Source organism: Gekko japonicus, unplaced genomic scaffold (genome assembly GCF_001447785.1).
Source record: "Gekko japonicus isolate JY-2015 unplaced genomic scaffold, Gekko_japonicus_V1.1 scaffold846, whole genome shotgun sequence".
Lineage (NCBI taxonomy): Eukaryota > Metazoa > Chordata > Lepidosauria > Squamata > Gekkonidae > Gekko > Gekko japonicus.
Genome location: NW_015164696.1, coordinates 21303 through 35012, shown reverse-complemented (window position 1 = coordinate 35012; position 13710 = coordinate 21303). Strand labels below are relative to the sequence as shown.

At 48.7% G+C, this 13710-nt stretch overlaps 1 protein-coding gene across 1 annotated transcript in view; it reads left to right on the top strand.

The window, feature by feature from the left end:
- Nucleotides 1-13710, top strand: part of HAO1 (hydroxyacid oxidase (glycolate oxidase) 1) — a 40042-nt gene that overhangs the window by 16841 nt on the left and 9491 nt on the right. The window contains exons 4-5 of the mRNA XM_015409455.1: nucleotides 1175-1350; nucleotides 4919-5010. Coding sequence (XP_015264941.1) covers nucleotides 1175-1350; nucleotides 4919-5010 — 268 coding nt within the window. The remainder of the gene's footprint in view (nucleotides 1-1174; nucleotides 1351-4918; nucleotides 5011-13710) is intronic.

The window sequence follows — 13710 nt, the reverse complement described above, 5'->3', positions numbered from 1 at the left end:
AAGGCTGCGAGAAGGCAGAGGGCGCCATGGGGGGCGGGGGGCTCCTCTTCCTCCTCCTCGGCACAGCTCAGCGCAGCCTTGGCAGCAGCGCCAGGTGCGGCAGCTGCCCGGCGAGGGTCCCTGCCCTCCCCCCCCAGCTGGAGGCGCTGGGGGGGTGTGCCACGTCGGGGGAGGGAAGGCAGCTCTCAGTCACACACCCCAGAAACCGGGGGAGGGGCGCGGCGGGGCATGGCTGCACGAACCTGCCTGCAGGGCGCCGAGCCGAGAAGTGAAAGCCCCACCGGCGCCCCAGGAGGAGGAGGAGGAGGAGGAGGGGGCTGGCCTTGCTTGAGGTGGTGCGGCGCGGCCTGTCCTGCCGTGGAGCCCTTGGGGCAGGCAGTCGGGCGGCCCGGCCCCTTCTCATTTTCTTCCGACGGGCACGGTGGCAGCTCTGCTTGGCTTCTCCCGGAAAGGGCTTGGTGGTAGCCGGGGCCGTTTCCCCTTCGAAGCAAGTTCCTCCTCCCTGGTCCACACCCGCCATGAGGATGCTGCGCTGCCCATTCCCTGGGAAAGTTCATTGATGGAAGGGGTGTCGATTCTGGTAGACCGCCCTGCTTCTGCTGGGTCGCACACCTGACCGCCTTGGGGGAGGCCCTCCACCTCGTCTCCCTCCCCCCATTGGGTGCCGCAGGGCACGACTGGACAGTCAGAAATGGGGATGGGGGGCTCAGAAAGGGGCCCCGCTTTGTCCACGTGGCCAGGCTTCCCCGGGGGAAATCCCAGCCTGCTGTTCCACCTCATTGGCTGCCGCCCACTGCCCCACCCCCTGGCAAGGGGGCTTGGGTCTGTGAGCTGCAGCGGTGGTGGGGCTGAAACACACAGCTGGCCGATCTCTCCCCTGAGCTGCGCTGCCGCCCGGGCAGCTCCGCCCCTCCATGCCGCCCGCCCCCGAGCCAGACCCGCGCTGCAGCTCACCCGCCCTTCCCCTCCCCCCTGGGGGGGAGGAGGAGGCGGCAGCAAAAGGGTACCCAGGCTCCACCGGGAGGTTGGCATCTGCGCCTGCCTAGGGCGCAGAAGCACCTCGAGCCGGCCCTGCACGCGGCACTCTGGTCTCAAACTGCCAAACCACTGACCTTCCGGTCTGCAGCTCAGCATCTTAACTTTGTGTTTTCTGAAACTTTCCTCTTAATTTCAGAATGAAAAACTTTGAAACAAATGACCTGGCATTTTCATCTGAGGAGGGCTATGGAGAAGACAGTGGCCTGTCTGTCTATGTTTCTGAGGCAATCGATCCATCGATTAAATGGGAGGATCTGAGGTGGCTCAGAGGTCTAACGACCTTGCCAATTGTTGCTAAAGGCATCCTCAGAGGTTTGTAGGCTATTGGAAGAGATTTTATGTTGCAAGAGGTTGCTTTATTCGTTTTATTTATTAAACTGTTGATATCCCACTTTAAATGTGGTGTTGGAGGAGATTGGGATGGGCACAAACCTAAAAAATCCAGTTTGGGTTTGGGGGCAGTCCTCAAACAGAACCCTGAACCGAAGCAAAGGCACCCGCACAAACCAAGCTGGTACAGCAAGTTTGGTTCCCACTTTCTCCCGCCTATGGATCACAATGGCCAGGAGAAAGGGGAGGATCACCTGGGAAAGGTTAAACGTCTGGCAGCCATCTAACCTGTCCTTTTCTCTTCCCCCACTTCAAAGTGGGGAGGGGGAGCAAAACCAATGGGTTTAATGGCTTGCAGCCATTTAAACCTAACAGCTGAGCAGTGCATCTGTCAGCTGTTAGGTTGAAATAGCTGTCAGCCCTTTCACCAGTCTGCTTGACTCCCCCTGGCTTTGAAGTGGAGGGAAGTAAAACAGGTCAGCTGCAGATCTGTGCTGCTCAGCTGTTTGGTTTAAATGGCCCTGAATAGTCGAACCAAACAAAAGTTTGGTAAATGTTTGGGGAAGACACCTTCCCCAAACATTGATTTGGGGGCTCTGAGCTGAACAAAGTTTGTGCCATATTTTGGCTCATGAATGGGCTTGTGCCCATCCCTAGGAGGGGAGTTTTACGGACACCATGGACCACCAAAAAGACAAATAGATGGGTTCTAGATCAAATCAAGCCTGAACTCTCCCTGGAAGCTAAAATGAGGAAACCTAGGCTATCGTACTTTGGTCACATTATGAGAAGACAAGAGTCACTGGAGAAAGGTGAAGGCAGCCCACGTGAGATAGACTGACTGAATCAAGGAAGCCACGGTCCTCAGGTTGCAAGACGAGAGCAAGGCTGTTCATGATAGGATGTTTGGGAGGACATTAATTCGTAGGGCCACCATAAGTCGGAAGCTACTTGACGGCACTTAACACACACACACACACACACACACACACATTCTGCTTTTCATTATGGGAAAGTACCCTCTGAGCAATTTACAGTAAGATATGCATTTCAATTCATTTTTAAAAATCCAACAGAAGACCTGCTCACGAAAAATGATACAATTACAGCAGAATATTTTTGGCTTAAGAAAATTTTCTAGCAGTGCCCCAATGTTGGTGAAAGCTAATAAGGAAAGTCGTGGTTTGGTACATTTCAGTGGCTCTCAGAACACATGTCTTATACTGAATTGGTCCATCCCTTGGTCCATCAGAGTGACTATTATCTACTCAGACTGGTAGCAGCTCTCCAGGATCTCAGGCTGAGGTCTTTCACAACACCAACCACCTGATCCTTTTAACTGGAGATGCCAGGGACTGAACCTGGGACCTGCTGCATGCAAACAGAGAAAGAAAACTACAGCCCATTTGTATTTTGGCTGTACTTAGGTATACGTATGTTCTTGAGTGTTTCACCAGTATAGACTTCAGCAGAAGGAAGCTTCCATGGGCCTAAAGAGAAATCTAATGCTGAAATATGCTGGCTCGGGTCCTATAGCTTTTGAATGTCAGTGCTGTCCCCCTTTGCTGAGCGCATTCCTCCAGTGCTAGATGACACCCCCCCCCTTGCAAAACCAGTGTCTTCTAGTGAGCAGAAAGCACGTACAGCCAAAGAAATGTGCTCTGGAACGGAGAAGAGCTGCACAAACAGAAGGAAAGTATAGGATCCATACCAAAAAGACTGTTTCTAAAGGGGTTGCCAGGTCCCCTTGTCTTGCCAGCAGGGGGACCTGGGAGGCATTCTGGGAATGGGCAGGGACGTCCCTGATGCACTGACATTACCCAGAAGTGATGTCATCGTGTCGGCAACATCAGGGGTGACGCTCTTGTTTTGGGGCAAAACTCTATGGTAAAATCAGAGTTTTGCCCCAAAATCAGTGCATTGCTGCTTGACACTCTGGGCACAGTGATGTCACATCTGGGTGATGTCACCAAACCAGTGCGTTGCTGCTTGACACCCCCCGTCACAGTGATGTCACATCTGGGTGATGTCATCGTGTCAGGGACATTGCATGGGGACGTTGCTGTTTGTGGGTGGGGCTTCCCCCATCAGCCAGCTGGTCGGCGGCGGGAAGAAGGCCCCAGAATTGGGGGATTCATCACCCAGACCTGGGGAATGGCAACCATATTGGAAAGTAATGGACATTAATTAAACGTAGCGACAGATGTGACAGGAAATAGCAATGCTGGAACTTTGTCAATGTGCTGTATGCACGGGCTCCAGTTCTCTTCCGAACTGCTCATATGTGGAATCAGGATGCTTCTTCCAATTGCTGAAATTAATCAAAAACCATTTGAAAGTCATGAGATGATGATATTAAAATGCGTCAATGATTCCCGTGAACATATTAATTTGTCTACAGGAAACTTCTCTCAGGCTAGTCTTGGTAGAATTAATCACCAGTGATATTACATACCGGACCTTCATATAAGAGTACTAGGGATATTGGCCCATTCTGCATCTAGCATTCGCTCCGTTGTTTTACCAAACCCACACTGGAACAGGAAAAGATGCAGCTCAAAACAACATTCAGATACCGCGAGCCAACACCATACTGACTGCAGAGTCACCTCTGAATGGCCATAAAAGAGCCATAAATCTATGCAGATGGTACCATAAGACTGAGAGATCGAAGGGAGTGAAACTGGCCTGGAGTGTGGAGGCTACCATAAAATCCGACAATCAAAGAAAGTGAAAGTGACATGCAATGTAGAGGGGGATTTCTGTTCCAATGTGGGTTTGGTAAAACAGTGCAGCGAACGCTAGAAGGAGAATGGGCCATTGGCAGAGCTGGGAGATGAACATAAGAACATAAGAGACGCCAATGTTGGATCAGGCCAAAGGCCCATCCAGTCCAACACTCTGTGTCACACAGTGGCCAGAAATACCAGTGCCATCAGGAGGTCCAGCAGTGGGGCCAGGACATTAGAAGCCCTCCCACTGTTGACCCCCCCCCCCAAGCACCAAGATGACAGAGCATCACTTGCCCCAGAGCCCCTAGCTATACCTTGTGGCTAATAGCCACTGATGGACCTCTGCTCCATATGCTTATCTAATTCCCTTTTGAAGCCGTCCATGCTTGTAGCCGCCACCACCTTCTGTGGCAGTGAATTCCATGTGTTAATCACTCTTTGGGTGAAGAAGTACTTCCTTTTATCCGTTCTAACCCAACCGCTCAGCAATTTCATGGAGTGCCCACGAGTTCTTGTATTGTGAGAAAGGGAGAAAAGTACCTCTTTCTCTACCTGCTCTATCCCATGCATAATCTTATAAACCTCAATCAAAGATGGTGCCTTTGGGTATGAGATATGATAGACTGGTGAACTTGAATTTGATTCACTGTGTCGTTATTCAGACCTTAGCTGCTGAACAGAGCTGCGTGAGAAATGTTCCTCTGAAAAGCTGAAAACTTGGCATTCTGTATTAATTGAATGGATTTCGTAGCCATCACATTGACAACTGCCTTGAGTTACAACCTATACATATTCATTCCTTTTTTAAAACTTCCCAGCTGATGATGCTAGGAGAGCAGTGGAGCATGGCGTAAATGGAATCCTGGTGTCAAACCATGGTGCCCGTCAGTTGGATGGGGTCCCAGCCACGGTGAGTATTGGAGGAACCGTTCATGGAGGCTGGCAAATTCTCAGTAGAACACAACCCACAGCAGAAGTGGCTTTCATGGGTGTTTGAATGTTTAATATTGTAGGCATACGTGACTAGCCTTTGGCTGGCTTAGTTTTCAGCAGGGCTCTTTTTGTAGAAAAAGCCCAGCAGGAACTCATTAACATAATAGGCCACACCCGACAGCAGAAACTCATTAGCATATTAGGCCACACCCCTGACAGCACAGCTCATTTGCATATTAGGCCACACCCCCATGCCGTCCCTTGGGGAGCCTGGGCAAGCCTCCCCTTGAAGGGAAGGCAAGGCAATTTAAACTGCCTTCCCTTGGCTTGCTTGGGCATCCTGCGGGTGGTGGGAGCTTCAGCACGCATGTTGGACAGGCTGGGGAAGTCACGGGGAGGCATTTAAATGCCCCCTCGATCCTTCCAGCCCACCCCCCGGCCTACCTGCCTCAGAGTCGCCGAGATGTGTGTGTTATTTTCCAGGCCTTCCCTCTGTAGCCACGCACGCAGAGGTTTTGGCTGTAGTGGGTGTGGCCAACTCTGAAGCCAGCCAGAACTTCGTTCCTGTGCACTCCTGCCCAAAAATAGCCCTGGTTTTCAGAGACTAGCTCAAAGCAGAGGAACTTAAGTGTTGTTGGCTTTTGCTGTTTGGGGCAACAACTGTAGACTTTTTGGGATCACTTTCCAGAGGAAAGTAAACAGAAGGGAAGCTAGACCTTGGGGATGTATTCGTTTGGGTGCCTGTGTCGTGGCTCTTGTTACTTGTAGGCAGGGCTTTTTTTTGGGGGGGGGAAGAGGTGCCAGAACTCTAGAGTTGTCAGGTGCCTACCGTCTGCTGGCAGGGGGCTCCTGGCTGCCACTTGGGGTCTTCTGGCGTGCACTGCAATGACATCACACAGAAGTGATGTCATTGTGCTTGTCACCGTGTAGGGGACACTAGCATTCATCCAAAAGCTCTATGGTCACCATAGAGTTTTTGGCCGAATGCTAGAGCATCCCCCCACATGACATGCCCGGTGCAATGACGTCATTTCCAGGTGGCATCATCGTGTCGGGCATCTTGGGCACATCGGAGCTCTTCATGGATGGGGCTCCCCCCGCTGGCTAGCTGGCCAGTTGCAAATTGGGCCCCCCGAAATCGGGGAACACCCCACCCCCATTGGGGGGGATGGCAACCCTACAGAACCCTCAAGAGGGAAATGAAGTTTTCAATCTGTATACTGAAAACTCATGAACTTCTAAACATTTTAAAAAGAATTCTGTTGAAGAGGTTCCGGAACTCTGTTCTGGCAGAAAAAAAAGCCCTGCTTGTTAAGATCTGCTTTGGCTTTTACATAGGCCAGTGTGAGGGAAGCAGTCATTCCGGTGGAGGAAGAATCCTGGTTTGAAAAGGAGGGATGCCCTGTGATGCAGTCAAAGCTTGAAAAAAAAACGTAACCTTAACTCCAGGCCATTTTAAACTAATCCATGCATCTCTGGGATCAAGGTAGTTTAGGAAGAGGGGTCCCAGTTGCTTGGTAAAAAGGTGGGCTTGTACATGTTTTAAATAAATAATGGAATCATAATGGAATCAGATTTTAACACTGCCTCAAACAGCATAAATATTGACTTTTGATAGCTCCTCACTGGGAATCTTAGGAAAGTCGCCTTCTCTGCACGACAGAGTAAAATATCTGAGAGAGATGAAACTCTATTTGCAGTGTGCCAGTCCTTGTTGATACTATACAACACAGGGCTGGTTCTAGGTTTTTGTAGGCCCTGGGCAAGAGAGTATAACCAGGCCCCCTTTCCCCCTTTGAGTCCCTGTTAGGAAGAAAGGCAGAGTACAAATTAAGTACGTAGACAAATATCTCTAAGGAATCCAGAGAAATAGGTTGAAAAAGCTATAGTGACTTGGTCAAGATTACAGAATGAGCCTAAATCAAGGCTGAGTGATGAGGCAGGTTACCAGCAGGTCTCATTGGCTGGCCAGTGCTCACCTAAGCGGCTTAGGCACAGTAGCCCCTGTAAGAAGAGCTCTGTAAGCTCTTGGAGGATTGGCTACATTAGGGGTGTGTCGCCTAATATGCAAAGGAGTTCCTGCTACAAAAAGAGCCCTGCAGCCTACCCTTGACACCGGCCCTGATACAAGGCTTGACATTCTGCAAGATGATAAATGCGGACTCCTGAGTAATATTTTTTTCAGCCCAGATCTTCTGTGACTTTGTATCACATGGTGCTAGGGAGTGCCAAGGAGTCCACTGTCACCCTTTCAGGGGTCTGCCAAGCATTTTTAGAAAGTGGGCCTGGCCCGGTGAGGCTCTTGCCTAGCAAGGCTCCTGACTGGCCTTTGGAGATTTGACTGGCCATGCAGATTTTTAAGAACATTGCCAGGGGTAATTTCCTGCAGGAGCACACAGGAGCGGAGCTCCGGCAGTAAGGAGCCCAGGGGGCGGGCACATGCAATAAGCCCCGCCTCCTGCTCCCAGCAGCTCTCAGTTGGGTCATGAAGAGCAAGAAGCAGCTAGATAAGTTGCAGAGCCCCCCCTCCGCCTTCAGGTACAAGCTCTCCCTTCTCTGTGAGGGTAAATCTGCGTGTGTGTCCCCCCCATAGCTAGCAATCCAAAAGAGTTCAGTGGCACCTTTAAGACCAAGTTTTATTCAGGTACAAGCTCTCCCTCCTCTGCGAGGACAGATCTGCACGTCCCCCCCCCCCCAAGCTGCAATCCAAAACAGTTCAGTGGCACCTTTAAGACCAAGTTTTATTCAGGTACAAGCTCTCCCTAAGCGGTGGGTGTTGCCTTCTGACACACTTCCGGTGATGTCAGGGGGTGTGGCATATGCAAATAAGTTATGTTAATAAGTTATGCTAATGAGCTCCTGCACCTCTTTTTCTATGAAATGACCCCTGAACATTGCTATAGGAGCACCTACCCCCACAGCATGAAGATATTCACTGTGTGACTGAAGGTAAGCTGTGGTAGCCATTTTATGGTTGACTTTGCCTCCAGCGGCAGCCATTTTGTGACTATGCCCACCACACTGTGTCAGAATTTCAAAGGTGCCCACAGGCTTAAAAAGACTGGGGATCCCTGGCCCAGCACAATGCTTTATTTATTACTTATTTTGAAAAATGTATGGCTCTTTGGTTCAGATAGGGTTGCCAGCTCTAGGTTGGGAAATACCTGGAGATTTTGGGGGTGGAGCCCAGGGAGGGAGGAGTTTGGAGATGGGCGGGACTGCAGCAGGATATAATACCAGAGTCCACCCTCCAAAGCAGTCATTTTCTCTAGGGGAACAGGTCTTAGTAGTCTGGAGATCAGTTATAATAGCAAGAGATCTCCAGGTGTCACCTGGATGTTGGCAGCCTAAGGTTCAGAAGAGGTTATAGCCTGAAATATATAGATCTCCTTCTCCAAAGAGCTCACACCTTAGGGTACAAATATTTGTCCCTATTGCTTTGGGTTCCCCCCACCCCTTTTCCACATGTGTTTTGCTCCCTCTGGAACTACTAGAGAGAGCAAAATACATTGGGGGGGAAGAACCCCTGAAGCAATAGGGACACAGAAGTGATGAAAATCAGAATGCGGAAGAGCCCTAAGACTAAATAATGCACTTTCAATCCACTTTCAGTGTACTTTACAACTGAAGTGGATTGAACTGCATTTATTTAGCATGTTTGAAAGATAAGGCCAAGTCATCCTGGGTTTTTTTTTAATGTACGGAATTTATATGAAGTTTCCTTATACGTAGTCAGACCCATGTTATCTATTTGACTAAAAGCTGCTCTCCGGGATCTCAGCCAGAGAAATGACTTTCCCAGCTCTGTTACACAAGTTCCTTAAAAAAATCTAGATAGCAGTGACGGAACCTGGAATTTTCTGGAAGGAAATGTTGATGAAATGTGTGCTTTAATTATGGCTTCTGTCACACTCAAGTAACAGCACTTGGCACTGTTCGCCTGGATGCGAAAGTGAGCATACATATGCGGAAGTGGACCCAAGTATTTTTGGCAAGAAAGCAAAACCTTACAGAGGAAAAACAAGCCCTTTCATTGTTTGCCAGATGACTAGGGAAAACCTCAATCGGAATATACAAGCAAATTGAAACTGAGTTCTTATTGCCTCTGGCCCCCGCTGTTCACCTTCAAAGAAACGGTTCCTGCCCTCACTTGTCTCATAAGAGCATTGTTTTCAGGGCATGGCACATCAGTTTGTACTCACATGTATCCCCTTGGTCTCTCTCTTGTATCAACACTTTGGAAGAATTGTGGTTAGTTGATTTAAGACTTGGAGTTCATCTGGCTTAGTTTTCCTGCGTCTCCATTGTGGATCTGAGCAAATAGTGGAGTCGGTTGGTATCTCGTCTGTTGGTGTGCTGGTTTTCTTGGCCTGCTGAAACCATTCAAAATGCCTTGTCTCCTAGGAGCTGATATTTTGTCCTGTTCAGGACTGTGGATCCAGAAACGTCTAGTACAAGGGTGGCCAAACTTGCTCAACGTAAGAGCCACATAGAATAAACGTCAGATGTTTGAGAGCCACAAGACATGAACAGATATTAAAAACTTGTTTTTTATTTTAAAATATGCAGATTTGCTTTTTATTAACATTAAATTAGACTGCCAAAAATAAAAGAAGAAGAAGAAGAAGAAGAGATTGGATTTATACCCCGCCCTTCACTACCCAAGGGAGTCTCAGAGCGGCTTACAAACTCCTTTCCCTCCCGCTCCCCACAACAGACACACTGTGAGGTAGTGGTGGGGCTGAGAGAGCTCTGACAGAAACTGCTCTTTTTCAAGGACAGCTCTTGTCAGAACTATGGCTTGCCCAAGGTCATCCAGCAAGTGCAAGTGAAGGAGTGGGGGATCAAACCCGGTTCTCCCAGATTAGAGTCCGCGCACTTAACCACTACACCAAAAAGCAAAAAGGTGAAGGAAGGAAGGAAGGAAGGAAGGAAGGAAGGAAGGAAGGAAGGAAGGAAGGAAGGAAGGAAGGAAGGGCATGGCTCCCTTTGGCTTCCCCAGCCTCTGTGCCTCACAGTATGCGTGAAAGAGCTGCATGTGGCTCTGAGCCACATTTTGGCCACCCCTGGTCTAGTATGAGCTTTTTCAAAATACAAAAATATTCTAAGTTCAGAACTGGAGGTTGCTTCCCAATGTGTATAGCAGTTACACAACTCCACTTTTCATGTGTTGTGCTTCTTGCGTATATAAAATGCTGATTAAACAATAATGTGGTCCTTCCAGAGCAGCACCTCTGCTTTCATTCCCTTCAGCATAACTTGAAAGGTAGTATGGTGGGAGATATGCTAACCCACTTTATAGTCCCCCTTTCTCACTGAGACTCAAGGAGGATTACAAAATTTAACAATGCAATAGGAACAGTATAAGAAATGCAATAATCATTGTATTATAAAATTTGATCCCGATATTAGAAAGAAATGTAGAAGAAAAAGAGATTGGATTTATACCCCGCCCTTCATTCAGAGTCTCAGAGCGGCTTACAAACGCTTTTCCCTTCCCCTCCCCACCACAGACACCCTGTGAGGGAGGTGGGGCTGAGAGAGCTTTTTTGAGAACTGCCCTTTCAAGGACAGCTCTTGTCAGAACTATGGCTTGCCCAAGGTCATGCCAGCAACTGCATGTGGAGGAGTGGGGAATCAAACCCAGTTCCCCCAGATTAGAGTCCACACACTTAACCGCTACACCAAACTGGCTCTCGGGGTTCCCCCCCCCCAATGTGTTTTGCTCTCTCTAGTAGTCCCAGAGGGAGCAAAACACATGTGAAAAAGGTGTGTGTGGGGGGACAGACCAAAAGCAATAGGGACAAACGGGTGACAAAAAATGGCAGTGCAGAAGTGGCCATAAACAGTCTGATATGACATAAGAAATTCAAAAAAACTGGATTACAGAAATCAGAAAACAGTGCAGTAAAACCAAGGCCTGCTTACTATAAACCAGGTTGCCCACAAGTGCCGTGGTGCCTCCTGACACATTTTCTGGCACCTACAGCATGTTTTAAGAATGTGGGCAGAGCGCCTAGCAAAGGCTCCTGATTGGCCTTTGGAAATTTGATTGGCACAAAGACCTTCACTGTCTGACTGAAGATAAGCTATGACGGACTTCAGTAGCAGCCGTGTTGTGGCTGTGCCGACCACACTGTCAGAATTCCAAAGGTTGCCAGCAAGCTCAAAAAGCTTGGGGATCCCTTCTACAAACAGTGCCATAAATTACAGTCCATCTAAGTTTGAATCCCGTTGGGACAAGGACACCTCTGTTGGAGACTCACCCAGTGGAGCCTGGGAAAGTGCAATGAGATAGTAAGTTGTGGGCAAGATAGGTTATATGTCTGAACTGGGTGCAACTGCAATGGCTCTAAGGAATCCACCAAAGGTTCCATTGAACAGTGCAGGAGCAGGTAAACAAGGGTGAGGAATACATTTCTTATTGATGACTTTGGGACCCATGGTCAATAGTGTGGGAAAGCACGTGTTTCTGCACACTGTTTCACCAGAACCAAGAAGGGAATTGGGAACTGATCCTACTTTACGAACTCTTTCTGTCTGCCTGTGTCAGAGTCCTACAGCAATCAGTTCTGTAGTGTATTCAAAGCTGCCTTGAAGCATTGATATGTTGTGAAACATCTAATTGAAGTACAATGTTAAGCTTCGTCCTGGGCTAGGATCCAAATCCATCCAATCGTGTTACTAGCCCAGGAAGCACCTAACCAATCACCTTCTAGCAAGCTCCCTGAGCGGGAACGTCCGTGATTGGTAAACAACCTTATTGGTTGGTATTTGTACAGTGGGTGTGGCCACATTAGCTGGGAATGTTTAAAAGCAGGACAGCTGCAATGTAAAGGCTGTTTTGGCTGTCAGATGTTGATCCGTGTTGGAGTTGTGTTCGAGTGGAAGAATAAAGTGTTCTTGCTGAATCACTCTCAGACTTCATTGTTAAGCGAGCGACTTAACAAGTTCCCAACAACTTCCATTCAAAAGAGTGAACTTTACTGAGTACAGTAAAGGCAGGTCTTCTGTGCATACATTCTGTGTTAGAACTGATTGCAAGCGCGCACAATGGGGAGTTATACAGCAGGGCTATTTTTGGGCAGGAACGCACAGGAACGGAGTTCCGGCTGGCTCCCGAGCTGGCTCCCACGCCCAGCAGGAACTCATTAGCATAATAGGCCACACCCAACAGCAGAAACTCATTAGGATTGGCTACATTAGGGGTGTGTGGCCTAACATGCAAAGGAGTTCCTGCTACAAAAAGAAGCCCTGGGTTTTGACAACAAACAAAGTAAACAGAATAAGAAGCAAAAGGTGGGTGTGGCTGGATGACCACACTTCTGGTAACATGGGGGTACGGCCTAATGTGCTAATGAGCTGTGCTGTCAGGGGTGTGGCCTAATATGCTAATGAGTTTCTGCTGTTGGGTGTGACCTATTATGCTAATGAGTTCCTGCTGGGCTTTTTCTACAAAAAGAGCCCTGGAACTTATACATAATTCAAAGGGGTCCCCCTGAGGGATCTGGACCAGTCAGGAAACAAGCAAAAGCCTGCCTAACCTAACGAGTCTACGTTCTCAGGGAAAGCAGCCAAAGGTACCAAAGTCACCGGCCTAGGCTACAAGATAAGATGAGTTAGGAAGAAACGAAACCTAAGATTCCTTTACAGAAACATACCATCCTTCACCCCACCCCTCCACCAGCTATGACAGCTGCTTAGCTGACAGCCTGCTCAGTTTCTATTTTTGCAAAGACATCATTTCAAAACACTGTAAATTTCTGGTCCTGAACACCCAAAAGGTATGGGACCTAGTATTGGCTGTCTGTAGAACTTCTTAACGCTTGGGTAAGTGCTGAGTTTGTAACGCTTTTTAAAATTAGAAGTTCATTCAAAAGGCCCTATGGAGAGTTCCGTACATGCACTGGGGTTTTTGTTCCCCCTTTCCCATAGCACTTCTTTGGACCTTCTAAAAGCTGTTCCTGCAGACTGGGGAAACATCCAGAGCTGGGGAGGGGGAATCGGTAACGTCCCATCATTGCTGTGTGGAAGTGCTTGTCACATTGGCTCGCGATCGCTTTGCACACGGTACTTTCTTTCCACTTTAACGTTTGAACTTGCCTACCTGAAATACTCACATGTAATGTAGTGTGTATGAGGATATGGAATGTTTAGCATAATAGGCCACACCCAACAGCAGAAACTCATTAGCATATTGGGCCACACCCCTGACAGCACAGCTCATTAGCACATTAGGCCGCACCCACATGTTACCAGAAGTGTGGTCATCCAGCCACACCCACCTTTTGCTTCTTATTCTGTTTACCTTGTTTGTTGTCAAAACCCAGGGCTTTTTTGTAGCAGGAACTCCTTTGCATGTTAGGCCACACACCCCTAATGTAGCCAATCCTAATGAGTTTCTGCTGTTGGGCGTGGCCTGTTATGCTAATGAGTTCCTGCTGGGCGTGGCCAACTTGGGAGCCAGCCAGAACTCCGTTCCTGTGTGTTCCTGCCCCAAAATAGCCCTGGGTGTAGCCCAGTTACATCAGATCTCAGGAGCTAAGCATGGTCAATACTTGGACCGGGGACCACCAAGGAAGGCTCTGCAGAGGAAAGTGTCGGCAAACTGCTCCTGTTTCTCGCTTGCCTTGAAAGCCCCTTGCTGGGGGTCGCCATAAGTCAGTGGTGACTTGAT